The 20,286-nt window shown below is 43.5% G+C and overlaps 1 protein-coding gene across 3 annotated transcripts in view; it reads left to right on the forward strand.

The window, feature by feature from the left end:
- CFAP43 (cilia and flagella associated protein 43) overlaps positions 1–20,286 on the forward strand; it is a 121,855-nt gene that overhangs the window by 71,590 nt on the left and 29,979 nt on the right. For all 3 annotated transcript variants that reach the window (XM_070057270.1, XM_002718726.5, XM_070057269.1), the window contains 9 exons: positions 1,925–2,055; positions 3,878–4,022; positions 5,084–5,182; positions 5,931–6,008; positions 8,491–8,616; positions 12,477–12,581; positions 13,701–13,817; positions 14,850–15,083; positions 16,990–17,196. In XM_070057270.1, the coding sequence (XP_069913371.1) occupies positions 1,925–2,055; positions 3,878–4,022; positions 5,084–5,182; positions 5,931–6,008; positions 8,491–8,616; positions 12,477–12,581; positions 13,701–13,817; positions 14,850–15,083; positions 16,990–17,196 (1,242 nt within the window). The remainder of the gene's footprint in view (positions 1–1,924; positions 2,056–3,877; positions 4,023–5,083; positions 5,183–5,930; positions 6,009–8,490; positions 8,617–12,476; positions 12,582–13,700; positions 13,818–14,849; positions 15,084–16,989; positions 17,197–20,286) is intronic.

Genomic DNA, 20,286 nt, shown 5'->3' on the forward strand with positions numbered 1-20,286 from the left:
CCACACAGAAACATAAAGTGAAAAATAATAGATGATTTTTTAAATGATGATGAAATCAGATCAGACCTATTGTCATGTTTAATCCCAGTGAGAGTCAAGTTGGGAGTTGATAATTTCTTTTTTTTTTTTTTTTTTTTTACAGAAGATCAGTTTAGTATACATTAAGTAAAGATTTCAACCGTTTGCACCCCCATAGAAACACAAAGTGAAATATACTGTTTGAGTACTTGTTATAGCATTAAATCTTAATGTACAGCACATCAAGGACAGAGATCCTACATGAGGAGTAAGTGCACAGTGACTCCTGTTGTTGACTTTACAAATTGACACTCCTGTTTATGGCATCAGTAATCTCCCTATGCACCAGTCATGAGTTTCCAAGGCTATGGAAGCCTTTTGAGTTCTCCGACTCTTATCTTGTTTAGACAAGGTCATAGTCAAAGTGGAGGTTCTCTCCTCCCTTCAGAGAAAGGTACCTCCTTCTTTGAAGACCTGTTCTTTCCACTGGGATCTCACTCACAGAGATCTTTCATTTAAGTCTTTTTTTTTTTTTTTTTTTTTTTTTTTTTTTGCCAGAGTGTCTTGGCTTTCCATGCTTGAAATACTCTCATGGGCTTTTCAGCCAGATCGGAATGCCTTTAGGGCTGATTCTGAGGCCAGAGTCCACAGCTTTCTCTTTTCTTGTTTTTGAGTTTCAAACTATATGAATATATTGCCTACTCAAAAAGTCTTAAAAACCATGCTTGAGAACCAGTATAATACAGAAATCCTTGTTTTTGGTCAAGGAGATTAAATGCTGCCCTGTAAACCAATTCGAAGATGTGTTTCGCTTGGGTTCTGATTAAATTAGCCTCCTGCAGGGCATCTCAGCTCTAGTTCCACACAGTGCTGTCTCCTATCACACTCAGCCATGCAGGTGGAACCTACCAGATTCTTGAAAGCATCTGGATTTGCATTCTGTACTAACTGTATCCTTCAGCAAGTCCACTTACTTCTCCGTGTTTGGCTTCCTATTAATAGTTGGTGATAACTCTCCCCCTCCTCTCATACTAAAATGTAGTGGGAGAATAAATTGGTATTAGTGAATTGAGCTGGGGATTTTAAGTGCTGTGTATCACCAAGAGTCATTTCCAGACCAACTACAATGCTATTTTTTTTTTTGACAGGCAGAGTTAGACAGTGAGAGAGAGGCAGAGAGAAAGGTCTTCCTTCCATTGGCTCACCCCCCAAATGGCCGCCATGGCTGGCACTGCGCCCATCTGAAGCCAGGAGCCAGGTGCTTCCTCCTGGTCTCCCATGTGGGTGCAGGGGCCCAAGCACTTGGGCCATCCTTCACTCCTTCCCAGGCCACAGCAAAGAGCTGGATGGAAGAGGAGCAATTGGGATAGAACCAGCACCCCAACCGGGACTAGAACCCAGAGTGCCAGCGCTGCAGGCGGAGGATTAGCTTAGTGAGCTGCAGCACCGGCCCTACAATGCTATTTGCAAATAGAAAAAGATTTATCCATGAGCAAATGTCCATGTGAACCAAATGAAAAGCTGTGTGGTAGAACTGCATTTGTGGGGCCGGCGCCATGACTCACTTGGTTAATCCTCCACCTGCGGCACTGGCATCCCATATGGGCGCCGGTTCTAGTCCCAGTTTTTCCTCTTCCAGTCCAGCCCTCTCCTGTGGCCCGGGAGGGCAGTGGAGGATGGCCCAGGTGCTTGGGCCCCTGCACCTGCATGGGAGACCAGGAAGAAGCACCTGGCTCCTGGCTTCGGATCAGCGCAGCGCCAGCCATAGCGGCCATTTGGGGGGTGAACCAACGGAAGGAAGACCTTTCTCTCTCTCTCTCTCTATGTATAACTCTACCTGTCAAATAAATAAATAAAAAAAGAACTGCATTTGTAATTTATCCATTTTGTTCCTAAAACCATTTAGGAAACATTTGCTCGGTGTCGGAGCCATTCTCACCAGGGGCATGGGATTCAGTCTATGAGAATTTCAATGGATGGACAAAGCATTCTGGTGAATGGGAAAGATGATGGAACACTTGTCTGCCTAAAATGGAAGTATGTACAGTACACAGTAAGCAACCCCATGTGGTATGGCTTCTAAAAGTATATAAAATGTGTTAGGATTTAGATACAGTAAGGCCAGCATACCAAGAAGCAACTGCTATTTGAAAAGAGGGTTGGTCAAACTCACAGATCCCTAAGGGAGAGGGTACACCATGCTGTGAGGGCCACAGAGGGAAGCATCAGGGTGTGTCCCGAGGCTGGGGGAATGGGGAAAATGGGGGTAAGAGCCTGTGTGGCACACCTAAGAAGGACTGGCTAGTGGGTTCTGCATAGAGGTTGCCCCTCATTGTCTGGTACTAAGCCCTGGGCAAGGAAAGGATGGCCCTGCTTGTGGACCCCACTGGTAAAGGTGGCTGAGATGCAGCCTCTGGGTTGGTTGGTTTGTGTTTGAAAGGTGTGCTCCAGTGAGAGTTATTTACTCTTTCTAGGAATTGTCAACCCTGGAGAGGTCCCCAGATAATAAAGCAGCAAAATACAAAATGTACAAAAACAGAGTTAACATATATGGAGGTGATTAGTCCTGCCTTCCACAGAACCATAAGAATCAAGGGCACTTTTGAGCATTAAATAACTTCCCAAGCTCCTGTTTATCCCCAGGAAACCACACACACACACACACACACACACACACACACATTTACTTCCCTAATTAGATTTTGCTTAGTCTGAATTATTTAGACTTAGCTTGCTTAAACTAAAGTTAAAATTCTAAACAAACAAATATGATCCAAACATAGAGATGATGACTCTATAAGGGGTCCAGAGCATTGAGATGACACAAAAAAGATAGACTGAACTCTGAATCTTGTCTAGTTTGGTCTACCAAAGGATATCAGTAGTCAGTGTGTGATTAATTTTGGCAAAAATATTATTTCCTGGTGCCTGTTGTGATTAAAGCAGTAGTAAAACCCAGTCTTTCTTAGTAACATTGTGAAAATGTGAAGTATTGTGGCGATTTTGTATCATGACAATTTTGGTAGCCACTTCTTCCAAAGACTCATTTTATACTCATTTTATACATAGAATCCTGAACAAAAATTAACCCCGTAGGTCCTAACAAATCCTTTAACCAGTGAATAGATAACATCTTGGGGGGTGGGGTGGGAAGCAAATAAATGCTGGAGCCCAGTTTACAAAACAAGGCATTGCATCCCTCAGTAATTACCTGAATTTCTGACTCCAAGCAAAACTGGGTTTGAGGCCTTGGTCAAGTGCTTATGAGCCCCCTCTAGCAGTGTTAGGCAATGTTAAGAAGGGTGGGGTTTGCAGCATCTGTGTACCTGTAGGCATGCATATGCCCCAGATCTGGTGAATCAGTGTGTCTGCAGTGGGGCCCAGGAATGTATTTTGGCCAGCCCTCCTAGTGAGACTGAGGTGTCTAAAGTTTGAGGTGCTCCGATGTGTTGAGACAAAGTAACACTGCCTTCCCCTGTCCGGGCTGGACCATGAGGGTGAATTTGATCATGCAATTGTGTCTGTGAAGCAGCGCAGTGCCTGGTACATGCTCAGAGCTCGGGTCGATGCAGTGACGCCTCTATTAAGTGGCCAGGGCAGGTACCCAGGACATGTTGGGTGAGGGCTTGGGGACAGCATGTGGAGAGGTCGCCCTGGAGGGGTCAAGAGGCTTGTGTCCGGAGCCTGTGACTGAGTTCTCCTCTAAGAAGTAGAGTCTTAAAAATGGCAGCACACCACGGAGAAACACCCACATGTTGCTTTGTGTAGAGATGGTTAGATAACTGAAGATGTTAGTGCTAAATGTGATTTTTTTAAATTGTGATTTTTAGCCGATGTGTTTTCTTTTTTATTAAAACAGGCGATTTGGAGGGAACTCAGCAGCTGACATTCTTGAGTATTTCCAGCAGTTATCAAATTATCTGAGCAGCACCATGGAAGAGGAGAATGATTATTTAAGTAAACAAATAGTTCCCATAGATGTGGAACATGACTCTGAACATGCAGTTGAGTTTCAGCATAGCCAGCTTTCTTGTTTGCTTCTTTATTCTTTCTTCCTAAATCAGAAGTTTTAAATTTATGGTTTTCTTTAAGCAGATATTTGGTAATACTTCTCTTAACCAGGTATACTGTGATTTTCAAAAGGAATATACACTACATCTGAAAGAAAATAGTTAAGTCTTTCTCAAAGACATCAGAAATATTACAACTCAGATTTAATTTAAGCCATAGTATAAGATCCAGGCTTGCCTGGAAAATATATATATAGTCTGTCAATACCGGTGGTTGATTAGGCAGGTCTGCTATACTTTCATATCACATATGTAATTTGGAAAGTGTCTAGTTGGAGAACAGGGTGCCTGTGCTGTGGCAGAGAGGATTGAGCTGCTGTTTGCGATGCTGGCATCCCATATTAGAGCACAAGTTGGAGTCCCAGCTTCTCTGCTTCCAGTTCAGCTCCCTGCTAATGCACCTGGGAAGGCAGCAGATGAGGATCCAAGTACCTGAGTCCCTGCCACCCATGTTGGAGATCCAGATGGAATTCCAGGCTCCTGGCTTCAAACTGGACTAGCCCTAGCTATGGTGGCCATCTAAGGAGTAAAACAGTGGATAGAAGATTCTCTCTCTCTCTGATAAATAAAAACATAAATAGATAAGGAAAATATTGGGAGGGTCAGGATCCTCTAAGCACAGATGTGGGTCATGCCTTGATAGGCAGAAGCAGTGGGTCCTCAGGCAAGAGTGATTTGGTGGCGGTGTGACCGGGCTGATCATTTCTGCCCTCTCATTGACTCTCAGACAACTGTGTAGCAGCAGCTGGATTTAAGCAAGATTGTTCAGTGGTGTTAATTCATGTAACTTTATGTTATTAATATTTAGATTTTTTAATTTCTATTGTAAGGAGAGATGGGTAGTGACAAAGCATTTTATCTTGAGGAAGCACATGTTTGGTATTATTTTTAAAATGCAACAAATGCAAAAGGATTTCAAGCAGGTAAAAGATGTAGGGTGGGAAGAGAATATCTGGATGAGTTTTAAATTTAAGAAATGTCTGTCTGCTTCTAAGGTGTCTCAGAATAAGTCAAGCGTTGACTCATCACAAGAGGAATTATATGTAGCAGATAATGTGAAGGAAATTCCCTGGATACAACAAAAAATGCAAGAGGTATTTATAAGACATGGGATAGATTGAAGTAATGGTCTATAAATGGAACAGATTGATTTGTTCCCTGTGGAAGCCTATGGAAAGTTTAAAAAGGTAGAAGGAAGCATAGCTTGGGAGACCATGTTATCATCCAGGTGTAATTTTCCTGAAAGCCAGTCCACACCCTAATGCAGCTCCATCTTTTAGATAAATCACATGACATTTAAGAACTTTCCTTAGGGTACCTTGAAACCCAAGAAAAGTGTCCAGGGAAGCCAAAGCAAAGAATGGACTGTTATAGCTCACTTTGGAGTGAGCTTTGAGGGATGCTTACCTGAAATGAAAGAGGTTGGACCAGGGATAGAAGGGATGCTGTGGCTTCACACACTTGTGAAGGTGATGGTGATGCAGGTGGCTGAAGGGTTATAGCTTGTGTCTGGACCTAGCCTGTTTATCTGGTCTCACTCAAGTTTCCCTTGACAGATATTCACTGTTTAATTGTTTTAAAATGTACTTATTTTCTTTCCATTGGCTTTATAGATGACATCATTTCAAGTTGCTTCACTGGTCATTTTCACAGTAGCAGTAAGATTTAAGTGATGTATAATTAACAGTGGTGTTATTTCATGTACAACTTTATGTTATTATTCTTTGGAACTGTTTTTGTTTCTGTTTCTAGAGAAGTGATACCATTGTGTCTATATATGCATCAATCATCTATCTCTCTATCATTTCTCTTGCTTTAACTGGTGTACTTGTTCTATTTCAGGCCATCAAAAAAGAGGTTAAATTGTTTTCCCAGAAAAGAAAAGAGATAAAAACAAGAATTAGAGCGCTTGCTAAAACTGTAAGTGTTGTGCTACTAATACATTGGGTTCTCAGTCTAAAATTACTTTTTGAACTTCATTTTGTTCCACACAAAATTTCCTTAACTCTATTTTGTTTTTAAAATAATGTTAATTTTTACTATTTATTTTTGTTATCATTTGCCTATATTAGTACTTGTCTGTACATCTTTTATTCTTTTATTTTCAACTTTCTTCTGTCCTAGAAAAAGTGTACAATTGGATTGGTTTTTGTAAGTCCTAAGATACTTAATAAGTGAGTTTAGCCACATTTGTTATGATTATTTATTTAGATTGTCATTTTATTTTGGATAGTCTATTTAACCTTACATTTAGTTATTTCTTTCCTCTTCTTTCCTGTCTTCTTGGATTGATTATACATTTTTGCTATTTTTCTTTACAGTTTTAAGAGTCATAATTCTCTTTCTGTTTTTCAAATTCTAATCCCCATGCTTGACCTTTTGTTTTTATAACATTGCCTGGTACTTTCCTTCCCAGTTGTTCAGAGCTCAGCAGCATTGACATCACTTGGAATCTGTTACAAGTGCAGAATCTTGACCCCATCCTAGATTGTTCAGATCAGAATCTTCTCTTGAAGAAGATGGCCAGGTGATTCCTGGGCATGCTCATGTTGGAGAGCTCAGGTTTAGAGTGTATTATCAACCCCCAGATAAGACCAGCACCCCAGTGGTTTTGTTGTTGCTTCTTCTTTTTTTTTTTTTTTTTTTTTTTTTTTTTTTTTTTTTTTTTTTTTTTGGGCCAGGTAGAGTTAGACAGTGAGAGAGAGAGAGAGAGAGTTATAGACAGTGAGAGAGAGAGAGAGAGAAAGGTCTTCCTTCCGTTGGTTCACCCCCCCAAAAGGCCACCAGGGCCGGTGCACTGCGCCAATCTGAAGCCAGGAGCCAGATACTTCCTCCTGGTCTCCCATGCGGGTGCAGGGTCCAAGCACTTGGGCATCCTCCACTGCCTTCCTGGGCCACAGCAGAAAGCTGGACTGGAAGAGGAGTAACTGGGACAGAACCCAGTGCCCCAACCAGGACTAGAACCCAGGGTACTGGTGCTGCAGGCAGAGGATTTGCCTAGTGAGCCACGGCGCCAGCCAACTATAAATGTTATAAGCTGTTTTTAAACTCAGGCTTCTGTGTTTTCTATTATGTTGTCTTCCTGATTTCTATAGATTTGTAAGGGCTTTTAAATGTAGTTAAAGATATTAATTATTTTATTATATATATTTCAGTGTGTTTCCTTTGCCCCTGTATTTTATTGTTATAAATTTTTGAAGATAGGCCGGCGCCGCGGCTCACTAGGCTAATCCTCCGCCTAGCGGCGCCGGCACAACGGGTTCTAGTCCCAGTCGGGGCGCCGGATTCTGTCCCGGTTGCCCCTCTTCCAGGCCAGCCCTCTGCTGTGGCCAGGGAGTGCAGTGGAGGATGGCCCAGGTGCTTGGGCCCTGCACCCCATGGGAGACCAGGAAAAGCACCTGGTTCCTGGCTCCTGCCATCGGATCAGCGCGGTGCGCCGGCCGCAGCGCGCCGGCTGCGGCGGCCATTGGAGGGTGAACCAACGGCAAAGGAAGACCTTTCTCTCTGTCTCTCTCTCTCACTGTCCACTCTGCCTGTCAAAAAAAAAATTTTTTTGAAGATAATTATTAGGGAAAAGTTCAAATGTATGTAAAAGGAAAGATATAATAATATAATAAATCCAGTGGCCCACATTGTTTCATCTACACTCCCACTTAACTACTCCCTTCTCTGGTTATTTGGAAGTAATTCCCATACATCGTATCATTTCACCTTTAAGTATTTGTATGCATTTTTTTTTTTTTTGACAAGCAGAGTGGACAGTGAGAGAGAGAGAGAGAGAAACAGAGAGAAAGATCTTCCTTTGCTGTTGGTTCACCCTCCAATGGCCGCCGCGGCTGGCGTGCTGCAGCCGGCGCACCGCGCTGATCCGAAGGCAGGAGCCAGGTGCTTATCCTGGTCTCCCATGGGGTGCAGGGCCCAAGGACTTGGGCCATCCTCCACTGCACTCCCTGGCCACATCAGAGAGCTGGCCTGGAAGAGGGGCAACCGGGACAGAATCCGGCACCCCGACCAGGACTAGAACCCGGTGTGCCAGCGCCGCAAGGCGGATGATTAGCCTAGTGAGCTGCGGCGCCAACCTGTATGCATTTCTAAATTATAAAGATTTTCAAAACACATAACTGTGATACCGTTAATAACCTAAAATAGCAACAATTCCTTAATGCCATTTGATGAACTGATGAACTTACATATTTTTGTTGTTTTTATTAGACAAATCAGTTTTTAAGAGTTAAACTTTAAAACTTTGATAACCACAAAAAGCCCATAACCTAATTCCTTTGCACAGTTGTACATTTAGATAAACAGAATATCTATTTTCATTGATTGACCTGTAAAGAGACAAAGGAAACCATCTCTTCAAAGTTTAACCCTTCACCACCCTTCTCTATGTTTAATTCAGATCCTGGATATGATGGAAGAAAATGAACAGGTAGATGATATTGCAAAATTAGACCAATATGAATTTGGCCTGGATCTTGAGGAACTGGAAAGACTTCATGATGAAAATGAGGAAGAGGTGGCAAAGGTACAGAGAAATTCAATCCAAGCACCATAAACTGTTATCATGAAAGAAGTAAAAAGAAAATAGGAAGGAATTTTTTCGAAATAATATAAATAAACAAGAACTCTTCCAGCGTAAAGTGAGGAGAGCAAACTCAGTTGCATGTGACTGTAATGACTCAGCTAATCCTTGAATCTGGGGTGAGGTGGGAGAAGAGCATCCGGGCCAGCCGTGCCCCCGATGCTTGTCTCTGTGACATGGACGTGGGCTGTTTTCTACCATGTGGTTGAACATTTTTGGAAGTCTCCTTAGCCGCCTGAGGCCAACTTTGGACCCTTCTGGTTTAGTAAGCCCTTCTCAACGAGAGGTGAAACCTTTCTTCATATGCAGTTGTTCTTTGTTATCTGTGACTCCAAGATCCCCTGCAAACATCGACTCTGAGGACACTCAAGTCTCATATGAAAGGGCATGGTGTTTGCATATAACCTACACACATCCTCCCATATGTTTAAATCATCTCTACATTACTGAAAATGCCTAATGCAATATGAATGCTGTATAAATAGTTGTCAGGCTGCATTGTTTAAAGAATAACGACAAGGGAAAAAAGCCTATACATATTCAGTACAGACACAGTCTTTCTCCAAATATTTTCAATTTCAATTTCATTGAACTCATGGATGTAAAAGCTGTGTATAGGAGGACCAGCTGTACTCGATCCTTCTACTCACGCACCATCTACTGTATGTTACTCTGAAAGTGGGTAGAGGGGCCAGCACTGCGGCGTGGGGGTAAAGCCACCACCTGCAGTGCCGGCACCCCATATGGGTGCCGGTTCAAGACCCGGCTGTTTCACATCCAGTGCAGCTCTCTGCTATGGCCTGGGAAAGCAGTAGAAGATGGCCCAAGTGCTTGGGCCCCTACACCCATGTGGGAGACCAGAAGAAGCTCCTGGCTCCTGGCTTTGGATTGGTGCAGCTCTGGCCATTGTGGCCTTTTGGGAGTGAATCACCAGATAGAGGATCTCTCTCCCTCTGCCTCTGCCTCTCTGCAGCTCTGCCTTTCAAATAAATAAATAAATCTTAAAAAAAAAAAAAGAAAGGAAATAAAAAAGATTTGCGAAATTGGTGGTTGACATGAGACTCAGAAAGAGAGAAATATACTGGATAATATAATTAGGACAAAAAACTCAGAGTGATAAAATTCACTGGAGTAGTAATTTTTTTATTCATTCTGCAGTATTTTTGAGTACCTCTCATGTGCCAGTCAGTAAAGCAGACAGACCATAAATAAACCTCTGTCTAGTGCATGATACAAACTGGATGTTGTGATAGATGTGGGGGATCATCACCCACTGAATACATGCATTGAAGTATCACACTGTGCCCCACCCCCTGAAAATGTATAATTACAAATTTTTAAAATATGAGAGATCTATTCTGTAGAGGGGTGACATTTCAGTTGAGAACTAAAAGAAGCAAGGAAGCTGACTATACAAAGATCTAGGGGAAGAGAATGTCAGGCAGAGGGAGCAGTGAGAGCAAAGGATCACAGGAGAAACACATGGAGTCTTCCAGGGCCAGGGAGGCCAGGGAGGCGAGCAGAGTGCACAGCAGGGTCTCAGCAACGGAGGCAGGCGCAGAGCAAGGCCGGCTTCTGAAGAGTTTGTAGAAACTGGGCTTGTGTTACTAAGTGTGTTAACAGGAAGCTAAAGAAATTATCCTGTTTTTTTTTTTTTTTTTTTAATTCTAACAGGTAAGGACCAAGATGTAGGGGCTTTTTGAATGTTATTTGTTTTGCTCATCACAACAATCCAGAAAAGTGGGTATCCTTTTCCCCATTTGAGGAAATTGGGGCATAGACAGCTAGAATCATTGGCTAAGAGCAGAACTAGGAATGTCTTCCTGTTGGCCTCCCCCAGGCCATGAGCTCTTTCTCCTTGGCCCTGGCTTGACTTGGGCTTGAAATGCCCTCCTCTATTCTGCCCAGGGTCATCCCAGCCCACTCGTCTTGACCACTCAGCAATGAGTTTGGGTTAGGGGCTTCCTCCATGCTCACCTATTACTGCTTTTCTCTCCAAGCTCTGCCTGACCGCTTAACACCATGAACCTGCTCCTCTGGCCTGCTGATGCCACCCTGCTAACCCAGCCCCCACCCTGTGCCTCTGCCCCAGATGCTCCACCCCTTGCCACCCATTCAACTTCCTGCACATCCCTCAAGAAGTCTCTGATTCTCTGAGGCAGGCTGTGGTACAGAGAAAGGCTCTTCAGTTGCTCATTTTCCTCATATCATTGGCTTGGAAGAGATATCAGCCCTGGATTGGACATGACAGTGGCCAGGAGAGAACAGTGTTAATGGATGGCACTATGAGCCCAGTTGCCTCTCAGCAGATTAGTCCCTCCACAGAGTTAGCGGCAGCTGCCACTGCGGAATACCAATCCTAAAGAGAGTAGGCTACTAGCCAGCCACAGCCAGGATTTCACCAATAGGAAAAAGACCGAAGCCCAACAGGGACAATCTGGACACGGTGTTAGGTCCTCAGTGGCTGATCAGATGGCTTCCGCAGTGTGGAGAGGAGGGCCAAGTGGTGGGACTCGGGCAGCTTCCGACAACTGGTGTGCACAACAGCTGCACTAACTCAACAGAGCAGAATCAAAAAGAAACAAAATGCAAATTAAAGTCATTTGATCAAATAATGAATAAAAATGAATATAAATTTTAATAGAAATAATAAAAAGACACCTTAAAATTTGAGAGATACTGTCCTTAGCTAGTTTGCTAATAATTCTGCCAACAAAGTGAAAGGCAAAGAAGGTTCCTAAGAGGACCCTAAGGACTTGAGATTGTCAGAGCTCACTTTCAGGGCGGTTCTTTTGGCAATGCCTGTGAAAACAGGATGAATTATTTTAATATTAAGCCACAGGATTGCTTAAGCAGATAGAACTAATTGAAGTAACACATATGCTTCTGAGTGGAGAAATATAAATTATCAGATTCCCAAAGGCAGCCAAGCATTCCTTTTATTGTAGTCATAAATAACAGAAGCATTAAGCATGAAAAAGATCCCCGGAGATCACAAACTGACAGTTCAGATGTGTATTGACAACAGTTAAGCTGACGTTTAGATATCTGGCAGTCACACATAAAATAACATTTCACACTTCTCTAATAAAACTGGGAGATTTGGCGCAATGGCTGTGCTTCCCTGCTGTTCCAGTCAGCTTCCAACCCCTAGTCACCGTGCCTCTGTCCTCATAGCCCAGCTCACTTACGTCTGTAGCCTGTCTGCCTTTTAAAGCTTGTGTCCACACTCCAGTCCTCAAGGAAGGGAATTCAATACATAACTTCAGGAAATATTCTCAAAGGCAGGGCTGTGTCCCCCAAAAGTGCATCTCAGGACAGGGCAGTACAAGGTGTTGAAAAATCAAATGCTCCCACTAAATGTGCAGCTGTGACTAGTTAGTGAACTTTGAGTTGAGTTGATCTTTTTCTTTTCTTTGTTTAAAGATTTATTTATTTATTTGAAATTCAGAGTTACACAGAGAGAGGAGAGGCAGAGAGAGAGAGAGAGAGGTCTTCCATCTCCAGATGGCCGCAATGGCCAGAGCTGTGCTGATCAGAAGCCAGGAGCCAGGAGCTTCTTCCCCGTCTCCCACGTGGGTGCAGGGGCCCAAGGACTTGGGCTATCTTCTACTGTTTCTCAGGCCATAGCAGAGAGCTAGACAGGAAGTGGAGCAGCAGGGTCTTGAACCGTCGCCCATATGGGATGCTGGCACTTCAGGCCAGGGCGTTAACCCACTGCACCACAGCGCTGGCCCCGAGATGATCTTTATCTAAGGCTACATTTTCATGTTTCTCTCTCGGCTTCACCTGTGTTCCTCAAGATGCGAAAGGACGTAGAGATGCACAACCTGGCCAAGAGCTATCTGGCTGAAATCATCAAAGAAGAGTGCTGGAATTCCATGGTCGTGAAGGGTCGAGCTCTCAAGGTAGCAGAACCCTGGATACAAAACCTGGACTGCTGAGAATTTCCTTTGGAAATCCTGTGACAGAATTTTATTTTTAATTGAAGAAAATCCATACTTAGCAAAGCATCCAAAGCATGCTTTGCCCCTCCTGGTGCTGAATCCCACCTCAATGTGTCACTATCTCTTGCCTCATTCTTCCCTCTCTGCCCAGTCCCCACCTGCTTTCAAGCCAGCCTCTTGGAAGAGTTGTCTCAGCACCTCTTCCCTCCTCTCCTCCATGCATACCCTGTGTCCAGGTCTTCCTGTCTGTCTACTCTAAAAGCCACATGGATTGGAAGGTGGACAAGATTACTCACTTTTAGACCCTCCCCCACCCCAGCCTTCATATTTTCTACAGAGCTGCTTTTAATGCTTTTACACTGAGATTCCTCCCAACACAACTTCCCTCTTTGTGTAGGGTGACCAAAAGTCTCATTTTATGCCTATTGTCCTAGATTAATGACTGTTAGCAGCATCCCATTTGGCTAAGGAAGTACACATGGGCACTTCAAAAAGTTCATAGGAAAATGGAATTAAAAGATAAGTATATTTTTATACAAAAAAAATTGAAGTCCACACATAGCTTCTCTAAAACCCTCATTTTCTATGAAGGTTCTGAAGCCCCTCATATGGTCACCCGATAGTTGTATGATTGCATGTTGCTGTGGAACGGGGTTTCTGAAGAGCAACCCATTTGGGGTGGATGATTCTTTGTGGTGGGGCTGTCCCATGCACTGCAGGATGTTTAGTAGCAACCCTGGTCTCTATCTGCTAGAGCAGTACTGTGCTGCACCCCTGGTAATAACAGTACAAAATGTCTCCAAACATTGTCAAATGTCTCCGGAGGTGGGTGGCGGGAGAGAGGGAGGTGGGCAAAGTAACTTCTAGCTGAGAACGCCTGCTCTAGAAATAAACCCTTCACAATAGCACAGCATTTTACAACAATACTAATGACATACATGACTGTATCTTAAGGAAAGCTTCCATTGTCCCATTTTACTCATGCCTAATAACCTATGATCTAATTCTAGAGAAAACACTCCACAGGACACTTCCAGATAGCCACGTTGTGCTATTTCTTTTTGTTTTTTTTTCCCCAAGTGCTTTCACATCCCCTATGTGGTTGAGAACTTCCCAATGAAAGAGCGCACAGCTGAAGAGCAGGAAGAATTGAAGAGAGTCTTGCAGCAAAAGAAGACTGAAGCAGAGTGTCTTAAAGTACAGTTTTAAATATGTGTGTGTGTGTTCATTTTAAGTGATGCGCTGTATTCCAAGGGTTGCTTTCATACAGATTTGAGTTGAGATACAACTTAAGATAAGTTTACATATTGTATAAATTAACATTTGTATGTCTTATTAGTCTGTAGAAGATATTCTAATGAATAGAGGAGACTATTTCTGTAACATAGATCAAGGAGCCTGTATCCTACACCACAATGGCTAGCTCTCAAAAATGAGGATATACTTTTTAAAATGAAATTGGATTTTTTTTTCTCATCCTGTCCAGAGATTATCTTTATCCACACAAAATCTTTTCATTCTCCCTTCTCACTAGGGTTTGTGTCTTATGATAATTGACCAAGGGGCCTGGCATTGTTGCACAGCTGGTTAAGTTATCTATCTCTATCTCTCCCTCCCTTTCATCCTTCCTCTCTCCCTCTCTCTGTTTCTCTCCTTCCAAATACATAAATAAATCTTTTTAAAGGCAGGTGATTGACCATGGATGAAGCAGAATCTGTTTGATAGAGTATGGTTTTCCTAAAGCAATCTCAGCTTTTTTACCAACAATCCCTACAAAAACACTAAAAAACACTGCTCCTTTGTTTGGTTTTGTTTTGGCCAGAACTTTGCATCCACTCTTTTTCTGAAACAATATGAAAATATGCTTGATTCTTCTTAAGTGACACCCACAATTCCTTTGTAAAATATGAGAGGATAAAATATTTAATGCTTAAGTAACAAGAAAGACTCAAAATATTTACAATTAGATGTCATTTGGACACAAAAATTAAATTCTCATGTTATACACAATCAAGGGTAATTTTTATTCTATTCATTTACCTACGATTTAGCAATTTCCAAAGTTTTGATCTCTTCTGCAGCAGTTTTGGGATATATCCACCACTTAGCTGTTGGCAAGACAATTAAATCTGTTGAAATGATTGTTAAAATAATTAAGTTGTCACAAAATACCCCTTTAGAGAGCTCTTACTATTACATAGCTTCCATGTCATCTTTTTCTTTATTTAGCTACGAAAGGAAATTGTAGAGGTTCAGTCTGCAGCTGCATTGGTTAAAAAGCATCATGAAGAGGATGATGATGAAGAAGAAGAAGAAGAAAATAAGCCAGTAAAAGATACCAACTTGCCCAATTATCTGCTTGGTAGTTTAAGTACTGATTTTGGGGCAGATATCTCTTTGTTATCAAGCCAGTTGGAACTTCATTCCAGAGAAGAGAAAGTCAACCAAATTATATTACTGAAAGTGAGTGAATTTTCTCTCTATCCTCCCAAATCTCTCAAACTCCCCATCAGGGGTCTTGCAAGGGCTCACACTGAAACCTAAGGCTAACCAATGATGTCTTTAAAGCACATAGAGGGCCGGCGCCGCGGCTCAATAGGCTAATCCTCCGCCTAGCGGCGCCGGCACACCGGGTTCTAGTCCCGGTCGGGGCGCCGGATTCTGTCCCGGTTGCCCCTCTTCCAGGCCAGCCCTCTGCTGTGGCCAGGGAGTGCAGTGGAGGATGGCCCAGGTGCTTGGGCCCTGCACCCCATGGGAGACCAGGAAAAGCACCTGGCTCCTGGCTCCTGCCATCGGATCAGCGCGGTGCGCCGGCCGCAGCGCGCCGGCCGCGGCGGCCATTGGAGGGTGAACCAACGGCAAAGGAAGACCTTTCTCTCTGTCTCTCTCTCTCTCACTGTCCACTCTGCCTGTCAAAAAAAAAAAATAAATAAATAAATAAATAAATAAATAAAGCACATAGAGAAACATACAGAGATCTATATCACCTCTTTTAGCCAGGATTTGTGTATAAGAGTTACATCTATTCAGTTGGACTGGATCCTATACCAAGTTTCCTAAAGAACATCTACACTCAATAACACTAAAAACCAGTCTTCAGCTTAGATCTTTAGTAAGTTCAACAATAAAAGAAACTGTTGAACTCTGGCTTCTTGGTATCCCAGATGTCAGTTAGGATCTCCTTGTAGGATCATGATGTGTTTCCTTATCTATCTGATTAAACTAGATAAACAGAATTTCCTAGGATTTCTGTAAATCTTGGGGTTCATGGATAAAATGTGAGATCTCTCTCTGGCTCTAAGTTCCTACTTTCCTTATTCCCCACCAAACATGTCCAAACCATCTATATATGCAGAAGACTCTAATGAAGCAGTTTTGAAAATGCAGTTGCTGAAACCACACCAGTGCAGAGGGTTTGAAATTTAATGTTCATTCTCCTGTTCCTGACAGTTCTTCAGCCGTGTCTGTGATTTGAGTTCTGGCCTCCTACCACGTTATTAAACTCTTTCTACCCTTTTGTGTTTTCCTCCAATCCTTGAAATTCATCTCTCTTTTTCTCTACCTCCACCCCAGCTTCTATGGACTAGTGATTTCAAAGGACTCACCTTCTTGCTACTGTATTAAGGCATTTTCCTACAAAGGAAGTGATTCCACCCAAAAGAAATGCTGGTGCTAGTTGTTAAGTTCATTTTTCACCCTATTCTAATGGTTTCTTTTTCAGTAAGATAGATATATAGACTGAACTCTGACAGTAACATAAGATAACAACTTTGAGTTGATCCATTAGCAGGAGTGGGGGAAATTCAGTTGGACCTACTGCCGCCTTAGGTATTGGCCAATTCAGCTGGCTAGCTTGGGTTCCCTTGCTACCTGGGGGAAGAATACTGTATATTATGGCGATTTTCTGGGAGAGTCTTCTACACACACTCTACAGACAATATCTTCCATATTTATCCCAAACAACTTTCCAAAGAAAAGGTATTTCCAACCTTAAATCCTGTTATTTTGCTTTTTAAATATCTTAGGATGGTTTTAAAAAAAAAAAAAAAGAATATACACAAAAGTAGAAAGAGTGGCCTAATGAGCCACCAAGTACCCATCACTGTGTCAGCATTTATCATATTGAATTGCAACTCAGGCTTCAGGAAGCAGGTTATGGTGTGTATTTACACTTAATCCTACCCAGTGTTGGATACCACTCTCATTGAACCAAGAAATGACTCAATAGAAATACTGTTCCAGAAATATTAGTTTTCTGTTCTTAAGAGATCATTTCTGATATGATTTTGGAGAGAAAGCATAACTGTGGTTATCATGTTGTTTGTAAAGACATATGTGATGTGTTTTCAGTAACATATTGATATTTCAGGACATCATTCACAAGGTAAAAACTGTTTTCAATCAAGAATTTGATGCTGCATATAAACAAAAGGAATCTGAAGTTGCTCGTGTGAAGGAAAGAAATATTAGAATTAAAGAAATTATTAGAGATCTGGACTTGGATGAAACCGTCTGGGAACCAGAATTTGATGACTGTGAGAAGCCAGAGAGAACCTTTGTCGTGGCAAGTGACGAGGTACGCTGGCTGTGTCACTTCTCGCTTCCTTCTCCACTTCCTGTTTATTCATCTTCCTGTTTTATACTCCTGGAAGTGACTGTATTAGGTAGCACTGTCAGTTACAGGTAATGAAAACAGGTGACGTAGGCCAGCGCTGTGGCTCACTTGGCTAATCCTCCGCCTGCAGCACTGGTACCCTGGGTTCTAGTCCCAGTTGGGGTGCCGGATTCTGTCCCAGTTGCTCCTTTTCCAGTTCAGCTCTCTGCTGTGGCCCGGGAGTGCAGTGGAGGATGGCCCAAGTGCTTAGGCTCCTGCACCCACATGGGAGACCAGGAGGAAGCACCCGACTCCTGGCTTCAGATCGACGCAGCGCACCAGCCGTAGCAGCTATCTGGGGGGTGAACCAACGGAAGGAAGACCTTTCTCTCTGTCTCTCTCACTGTCTAACTCTGCCTGGCAAAAAAAAAGGGGGGGGGGGAGGGAGAGAAAGAGAGAGAGAAAAAGAAAGAGAGAGAGAGAGAGAGAGGGAGGAAGGAAGGAAGGAAGGAAGGAAGGAAGGAAGGAAGGAAGGAAGGAAGGAAGGAAGGAAGGAAAACAGGTGACATAGCCACAGCAATAATAGGGATTTCTTTTATTAAATCCATGCAATCCAGGGAGATTTGGGCACCAGCCCTAGGAAGAAGCAAGAACCAAAGATTGGAGCCTCATGGGGAGTCTGGAATGCCTCTTTCTAAATCTCTTAGCTCAGCTCCTTCTGTTCTTCAGCTTTCTCCGGAATTTGCTTTTTAAAAAGATTTACTAATTTAGTTTTAAAGAGCTACAGAGAGAGAGGAAGAGACAGAAAGAGAGATCTTTCCTCATCTGGTTCAGTCCTCAGCAACCAGGGCTGCAATAAGCCACGAGCTTCTTCTAAGTGCCCCACATGGGTGGCAGGGTCCCAAATACTTGAGCCATCTTCCTCTGCTTTTCCCCAGGTCATTAGCAGGCAGCTGGAAGTGCCTGCCTAATGAGCCGCCAAGTACCCATCACCATGTCAGCATTTATCATATTGAATTGCAACTCAGGCTTCAGGAAGCAGGTTCTGGTGTAGTATTTACACTTAATCCTACCCAGTGTAGGCAGATTGGAAGTGGAGCAGCTAGAGCACAAACTGGCACCCATATGAGATGCCAGCATTACAGGCAGCGGCTTTACCAACTACGCCAAAACACTGACCCCTCCTCCAGCAATTGCTTTGCCCCAATTCTGAGTTTGCCTGGGAAGGGGCTCCTGGGCTCACCTGAGGTCCTGGACCCAGGGGGTTGGGATCTCACTGTAGGAATGAAGTTCCAGTAACTAAGTCATTCGGGCAGTATACAGCCCATAGAAAGGGGGCCCATTGAAGCCCCTTCTTCAAATGTTCAAATGTGTTAGAATATAGGCTGTTAAAAATAAATGTTTAGGCCGGCGCCACGGCTCAATAGGCTAATCCTCCGTCTGCGGCGCCAGCACACCAGGTTCTAGTACTGGTTGGGGTGCCGGATTCTGTCCCAGTTGCCCCTCTTGAGGCCAGCTCTCTGCTATGGCCCAAGTCCTTGGGCCCTGCACCCGCATAGGAGACCAGGATAAGCACCTGGCTCCTGGCTTCGGATCAGCACGATGTGCCAGCCACAGCGTGCCGGCTAAAGCACACCAGCCGCGGCGGCTATTGAAGGGTGAACCAATGGCAAAAGGAATACCTTTCTCTTTGTCTCACTCTCTCTCTCACTGTCCACTCTGCCTGTCAAAAAAAATAAAAAATAAATGTTTAAAGAAAGCTTTTAAATGACAATATTTCATTTTATTTTTAATTTATTTGAAAAGCACAGAGACATACAGAGAGACTGACAGAGAGAGCATCCATCTGCTAATTTTCTCTCCCAAATTCCCTGCAACAGGCAGACCTGAACCAGGCTGAAGCCAGGAGCCTGGAACTCAATCCTGGTCTCCCACATGTGTGGCAGGGGCCAAAGTTCTTAAGTCATCACCTGCTACCTCCCAGAGTATACATTAGCAGGAGACTGGAATCAGAAGTGGAGCCAGAGGGGGTGGGCGCCGTGGCTCACTTGGTTAATCCTCCACCTGCAGCGCCGGCATCCCATATGGGCTCCGGGTTCTAGTCCCAGTTGCTCTGCTTCCAGTCCAGCTCTCTGCTGTGGCCTGGGAGTGCAGTGGAGGATGGCCCAAGTGCTTGGGCCCTGCACCCGCATGGGAGACCTGGAGGAAGCACCTGGCTCCTGGCTTTGGATAGGCACAGCGCAGGCTGTGGTGACCATTTGGAGAGGGAACCAACGGAAGGAATACCTTTCTCTCTGTCTCTCTCACTGTCTATAACTCTACTTGTCAAATTAATAAAAAAAAAAAAAGAAGAAGAAGAAGTGGAGCCAGGACTCAAACCCAAGGTGCTCCAGGATAGGATGCAAGCATATCACATGGCATCCTAACCACTGTGCCAAATGCCTACCCTGGCTTGTGGGCTTTATTTTAAATGGAGGGAGAAGCTACAGCAGGGGTTAGTGGCATCATAGGCCTGGCCTGTAACAAGATCACTCCCCTGAGTGTGCAATGCATTAGCTTGAGCACAAGAAGCATGGTGGGATTAATTACGCACATGCCCTGATTGCCCCAAGCAGGGTTCCCTAGGGAGTGGCAGCTGAGACCCTTGGTGTCACCTTACTCCTGGTCTAGCCCGCACAGCTAGCATATGGCTCAAGTCAAATGACTTGTTTAAACAAGCACAGTAGCATGTGGAGAGGAGAGGATGCACTCTGAAGCATGATAGTTTAGATCCAAATCTCGATTCTGTGACTTACTAGCTTTGCAACTATGATCAAGCTACTAAACCTCTCTGTGCCTCACTTTCCTCATCTGTGAAGTGGAGGTAATATTAGCACCTATGTTGTAAGGTCTTGTAATGATAAATTTATTCCAGTTTATCTAGGGCATTTAAAAGGATGCCTGGCAGCTAACAGGGACTGTAAAAATATTTTCCATTACTTTTTTAAAGATTTGTTTGTTTATTTATTTGAAAAGTGGAGTTACAGAGGCAGAGAAAGGGAGAGAGATAGGTCTTCTATCCACTGGTTCACT

This window comes from Oryctolagus cuniculus, chromosome 15, assembly GCF_964237555.1.
Source record: "Oryctolagus cuniculus chromosome 15, mOryCun1.1, whole genome shotgun sequence".
Lineage (NCBI taxonomy): Eukaryota > Metazoa > Chordata > Mammalia > Lagomorpha > Leporidae > Oryctolagus > Oryctolagus cuniculus.